This window comes from Solanum lycopersicum, chromosome 1 (assembly GCF_036512215.1).
Source record: "Solanum lycopersicum chromosome 1, SLM_r2.1".
NCBI lineage: Eukaryota > Viridiplantae > Streptophyta > Magnoliopsida > Solanales > Solanaceae > Solanum > Solanum lycopersicum.
Genome location: NC_090800.1, coordinates 64410032 through 64416793, shown reverse-complemented (window position 1 = coordinate 64416793; position 6762 = coordinate 64410032). Strand labels below are relative to the sequence as shown.

Here is a 6762-nt window from a genome sequence, read left to right as displayed (position 1 = left end):
GGTGGCATTGACGCCTCGTCGATCCACACACGGACCATAGCCTGCACCTCTATACTCCATCGATGAGTTCAGAGGTTGTGCGCGTGAAGGGAACTTCTCCACCAGCCTAAGTGTGGACGACGGTTCCATAAATGCCCTGTCGATCCATACACGGGTCGTCTTCTGTCCCGTCGATGCACAATGCAAGGTAGTGTTGCATCAAACTACAAGGGTCCTCCTCAAGGGCCCTTGGTTGGTCCTTGGGGAGTCTTACCCAGACATTTTGACCATGAAATCACTCCAAACACCTATTTACTACCATTGTACAAATTTTCGTACATTAACTTGTAAAAGTTAGTCAAATAGGTTAAGGAACTATCATCCCTTTGAACCAACTTTCCAGACGTCATGGATGTTCTTGGACGTTTTGGTTCTTAAACCTCCTAAATGACCTATATTCATTAAAAATGGACTTAGAAATAGTAATTAGACCTTATGAAACTTAAGTGAGGCTTTAAGACATGTTTTGGGTTTTTAAGGTGTTACATGTTCCCTTTTTACTTCAAGTATCTTAGTAACCTTTTGGAAGCTTTTAGATATGAATCTTCGGGACATGCTTGAAATGTAGCGCACATTTCAACACTGAACACAATGTTTGGTCTGGTAGCAGTGAAGTATAACAAGGAATCGATAATACCTCTATATATGGTTTGATTCAAAAGAGAATCAGCTTCATCTACTCCTAGTTTGGAATTGGTTCCCATGGGACTGTGTATAGGTTTAGAACCCATCATGTTGAATTTCTTCAGCAGCTCTTTTCTATGCTTTCTTGACTTATTGAGGTTTCATCTGATGATTGCTTAATTTACAACCCGAAAAAGAATATTAGTTCTCTATTTTTCTCATCTCAAACTCATTTCCCATTGGAGTAGCAAATTCTTCACAACAAATGTTCAAATGTAGCTCCAAATATGATATCATCCACGTACACTTGTATAATGAGTAGTTCTTGTTCCTTTTTTATTAGAAAGAAGGTGTTGTAAATTTTCCCTCTTTTGAACCCATTCTTCAGCAGGAATTTTTACAACCTCCCATACCAAGCTCTGGGAGCATATTTAAGACCATATAGAGCCTTGTTCAATTTGAACACATGATTTGGTCGCTCGACATCTTCAAACCCATGAGGTTGTTTAACGTATACCTCTTCCTTCAAATATCCGTTCAATAAAGCACTTTTGACATCCATTTGGGTAGAGTTTGAATCCCATTAATTCAGCAAAGGCTATAAGAATTCTAATAGCCTCTATTCGAGCAACAGGTGCAAATGTCTCATCATAATCTATTCCATCTTCCTTATTATAGCCTTGGACAACCAATCTGGACTTGTTCCTTGTAATTACACCATTCTCATCAAGCTTGTTTCTGAACACCCATCTGGTCCCTATGATGGTTCTGTCAGTAGGTCTTTGGACCAGAAACCATACATTGTTTCTCTCAAATTGATGCAATTCATCTTGCGTTAAGTTGACCCAGCCTGCATTACTCAGAGCCTTTTTCACATTCTTAGGCTCAATGGTTGAGATGAAAGCTTAAAACGCAACCAGATTTCTTATTTTTAATCTAGTTGGCATCCAAGAATTCAATTGTGAAATAAGATTGTCTAGTGAATGAGATGAGTTGTGATTCAAAGTCGGCTTTGGCACTAAATGTTGAAGTTGATCTGGATGATCTTCTTCATCCTCAGAGTCATCATTTTCTTGAGAATGACTTTCTGCTTTATTTATAGTCTGCATGGGACCAGTTCTTTCTTCAAACTTGTAATTTTCCTTAGCTTTCTCAAATGATTCTAGATAAGCATCATCAGTCTCCAAATTTTCAAGCGCTTCAGCCCTACTACCTTCACTTTTCTGAGCATGGAACAGTTCATTCAAATCATTTTCATCGATCAACATCTTCATCGAATACCACATGAACACTTTCATTATTACATTGAGCTCTTTTGTTGAATACTCTGTAAGTATTGCTTGATTATGAGTATCCCACAAAAATCCCTTCATCACTCCAAGAATCAAACTTTCCAAGATCATCCTTTCTATTGTTCAAAATAAAACTTTTGCATCCAAAAGCGCTTTGATAACTCAACTTAGATTTCTTGTTGTAGATTAATTCGTAGGGGGTTTTGTTCAGTAGCGATCATATCAAGCATCTGGTAGTAAATTGACATGTTGTGTTGACTACTTCAGCCTAAAAATTATGAGGGAGATTGGACTCAATGAGCATGGTTCTGGCAATATTCACCAATGTTTTGTTTTTTCTCTCCACCACTCCGTTTTGCTGATGAGGTCTTGGAACTGTGAAGTTTTTACTTATGCCATTTTCTGAGAAGAATTCTTCAATCTCTGTGTTTTCAAACTCAATTCCATGATTGGAACTGATCCCAGCTATCAAGTGATCCAATTTTGTTTGAATCATTTTGAAAAACACAATCAACACATTAGGTGTGTCAGCTTTTGATTTTAGAAATATCTTCCATGTGAACCTTGAGTAATCATCAACAATAACCAAAATGTATTTCTTCCTGCTTCTAATTTGAATTTTCAGAGGTCCACACAGATCTATGTGTAACAGTTCCAAAATTCTTGAAGAGCTTAGTTGCTTTTTTGACTTGAAGGATGATCTAGTTTGCTTGACTTTGACACATGCTTCACACACTTTAGTTTCACTGAACTTCAATTTTGGCAGACCCAGGACCAGGTCCCTAGAAACCAGTATTCAGCAAATACGAGCTCCCATGACCTAGCCATCGATGCCATAAATCAACATTATCACTCTGAGCACTTAGGCATGTCAGGTCGTCTGCATGAGATGTTTATAGGTTTTCCATATACATAATTTTACATCTTTGAGCATATACATAATTTTACATCTTTGAGCAGTAAGAACCACTTTTTTGGTAGTATGATTGACTATAGTATAACTTCCAGAAGTGAACTTGACTTCATTTCCTTTATCAAAAATCTAGGATATGCTGAGAAGGCTGTACTTTAATGCACTCACATGATAAACATTTTCAATGGATTCTTCATTTGACATGCCAACTCTACCGACACCCAATATATACCCCTTCTTTTCGTCACCAAAAGAGACACCTCCTCCTCGAAGTTCCTTGAGTGAGAGGAAATTTTTTTGGATTTCCAGTCATATGATTTGAGCAGCTGCTATCCATTTACAAACATTGACTGTTATTCCTCTCACTCCCCTGCAGCAAGCATCACTTGTTAGACTTGGGAACCCATTTCTACTTGATTTCCCAGAAAGCACATAAAGAAGAAATCAAAGTGTTTCTTGACCAGTAAGGTAATTTTAGGTATTCTTTATCAAAGACTTAGGAACAGGACAAGGTCCCATTCTTGGCACCCGTTTCTGTCTCGTATAAATTGAGAACCTTTCGGAAGATTCTTTCCAAGCCTTACACTCCCCTTTCAAATTACCATTTCTACCACAGTGAATATGCATCAAATTATCAGATACATACAAATATTTACTATGAGGATTGTACGGAGGAGTGATATTTAGGCTTCCTAGACCCTTTTTGTTGTAGTTACTTTGACTATTTAGATTGGAAAGCAATTCTGAGGATTTTTTCCATTTAAGAGAACTAGTGAGCTCTTCCTTAAGCTGGACCAGACCCCTATCTAAGTGATTATTTCTTTCCAATGCTAAGGCAAGTTTAGTCTTAGTAGTTTTCAAATTTTCTTCCAATTCGACTTGTAAACTAGAAGACTCTCCTTGCTTTTTCCCAGATTTCTCAATCGTTAAGTCCAATTGGTTTTTGAGTTTTAATTTTTCAGATTCTAAAACAACCATTTGTTCCTTAATGACTGACATTTTCACACCCATATTCTCTCTGTTCTAACTAAGACTTTCAAATTCAGCATTCATTGAATCTCTCTCAGATGTTAACTCTATCACATAATCAATCAAGACATTTGCTTATCTTCTGAATCTTTTAAAAGTGTATGTATTCAAATTTTTCTTAAAGTCGAGGAGAGTTACCTTTTCTTCATCATCTTCCTCATCTCACTGAGCCATGAGAGAAAATATTTCATTGAATACATTAGCCTCATCTTGAATCACCACCATTGATGCATCTCCAGGTCTTTTGAATCTTCAGACTCACTTGAGGAGTCTCTCCATGCAGCAAGAGCTTTCTTTACTATATAGTCAGCTGCAGCCTTTCTATTATTTTTGTCAAGCACCAAGTCCCTTCTCTTGCCCTTTTAACCTCTTGGCCTTTGATACTCTTTGTTTTCAACCTTGAGTAATGGACAGTTCCTTATAAAATGTCGAGCCTTTTCACACTTGTCTGATGTGTCATTGGCAGTTGCAACTTTAGAAAAATTCCCTCCCTTTCTAAAACCTTTGTTTTTCCATATAATCTTATGAAATCTCCTTGTAAGGTAAGCCATATCATCATCTTCAATAGATCTTTCTTCAGGATTGAATTTTAGCATCAGAGACTTATCTTTCTTGGTCTCCTTCTTTAACAAATCTTGACTTATGTTCATCTCATGTGTCTTGAGATTTATAATGAGAGCGTCCATTGTTAGAACCTTTAGATCCTTGGCCTCAATGATAGCATCTACCTTGCTTTCTCAAGACTTAGGAAGAATTCGAAGAACTTTCCACACTTGCTTCCTGATTGGTTCTCAAAGACTTCGTAACTCATTTGTGATGGAGGAGAGTTTGGTATACATGTCATGAATGGTTTCTCCTTCTATCATTTTAAATTTTCATATTGAGAGGTGAACATGTCTATCTCTGACTCTTTTACTTGCTTTGTCCCTGCATGAGCAGTTTTTAAATAGTCCCAGATCTCCTTTGCTAATTCACAAGCCGAGATACGATTAAATTCTCCAGCACCTATACCACAAACCAGCAACTTCTTAGCTTTGTAGAACTTTTCAATCTTCTTTCTATCTACTTCACTGTATTGTTGCCGAGTCTTTGGAATAACTCGAGTTATCTCACCATCTTTTACTTCAAAAGTTTGAATGAAAGGTCCATCCAAAACAATATCCCATAGCTTACTATATTCGTCCATAAGTAAATCATGCATTCTAGTTTTCCACCAGCAATAGAACTACCCATTGAATCGAGGAGGTCGAATTGAATATTGACCTTCTTCTAGATTAAGTGGAGAAGTAATTCGAGAACAGGAATCACTTTCTTGGTGTTAACTAGATAGAGAGTACCTGCTCTGATACAACTTATTAGAATATGTGCGTCCACTAATAGTCAATGGACCATGTCCCTTGACACACTCAAACTAGGAACGACTCTAAATAAATGCAGAATATCAACACAGTCAGTTTACATGGAAACCTCCTTGCTCAAGGAAGTAAAATCCGACCTGTCACACAAGATGTCCAACCGTTTTAACTAATCTTGACAAGAAAAAGTAAAAACGGTTACAAAAGAGTTAGAAAAGTTATTAATCTCACTATCAAGCAATAACACTATTGCTTGAGGAGCCTAAGATAATATGACTCTGCCTACTAAGCTATCACTGCTAGAAAACTTATGATTCACTAAGCAACACACATGTTGCCAACTAAACCACAACACAACTGAGATTTAGACTTATCTAAGAAACACACAGGTTGCCCACTAAATTAACCGTTCTTAACCAACTTAAAATTAACTGAGAAAGACAAACTGCATCCTTTATAAGTTTTTGGAGCATATTACAATTTCTTATCAAAAGAAATACTTCTAAGACGCTTGCACTATCAACACCTTCACTTGAGTTGTTCTTTGAATTATTTCTTTTCTTCGATTTTCTCAGCCTTTGCAAGAGTTCTTGATATGCCTTTTCAAGTTGCAAAAACTAATTTGTGAATGTAGAATGTTATGTTTATGTATAAAGGTCACAATCCTTAAAGGAATGCCATTGGCTGAGATTTCCGGCGCGTCTGCCACTTCTGCCACTGTTGGAAACTATGCACCAACTTTTTGTACTTTCTCCAACCGACAGTAAAAAGTACATTGAGCCGAGAACCAAGTTCCTTCATAAGGTCCCTGTGTTTGTCAAATAATCAAAAGTACAAATAAAAATCTCTTTTTTGATTCGCCTTTTTTCCGAGGAGCTTTTCATTTAATATAGCATGTAGGACATGAAGATAAAATTACACAGAGGACACTGATACGCTCAAACATACTTCTCAAATAAGAAGTAAAGATATAGTATCAAGTAAAGAACCCAACTAATGAGGTTGGGATCGTTCCCACGAGGAAAGTAATTTAGACTTAACTTCAATCTATTATTACGATTGTTCAGTCAAATACTTCCTTAGAAAGAAAAGACAATAAAAATGGGGGTTTTCTATTTCTAAATAAATGAAAATAACTACCAAAATTAACAACTAACAGCTTCAAATGTTGGAGTTTAATCAATTAATAAAAGTAACTAGGGTTTACATGTTCCCCACAGGTTCATAACTTGATAATTCTAGCGATAACAATTCTTTCCTAGTATCTTGCATGCAAAGTGATAAGTTATGTATTTCTAAATTCTTGGTCTGGCATCTAGAAAATTTCACTCCGCACCTTGGTCCGGCTACGTGTGTTGCTATACTAACCCTTACCTTTACCTTTTATTAAGAATTGTATTCGATATTTGACTAAGTTATTACCTCGTACCAATCAATACTAGCCTATTTGATAGTATACACTAAATATATGTTGATAATTCTTTTCCTATTATCTACCTCCTTGGTTCGG

General features: G+C 36.6%; 1 protein-coding gene across 1 annotated transcript; it reads right to left on the bottom strand.

The window, feature by feature from the left end:
* Positions 1 to 4759: 4759 nt before the first annotated feature.
* LOC138344618 (uncharacterized) lies at positions 4760 to 5098 on the bottom strand. Its single transcript, XM_069294718.1, has one exon. The coding sequence runs from the start codon at positions 5096 to 5098 to the stop codon at positions 4760 to 4762; it is 339 nt and encodes a 112-aa protein (XP_069150819.1).
* Between the last annotated feature and the right edge of the window lie 1664 nt (positions 5099 to 6762).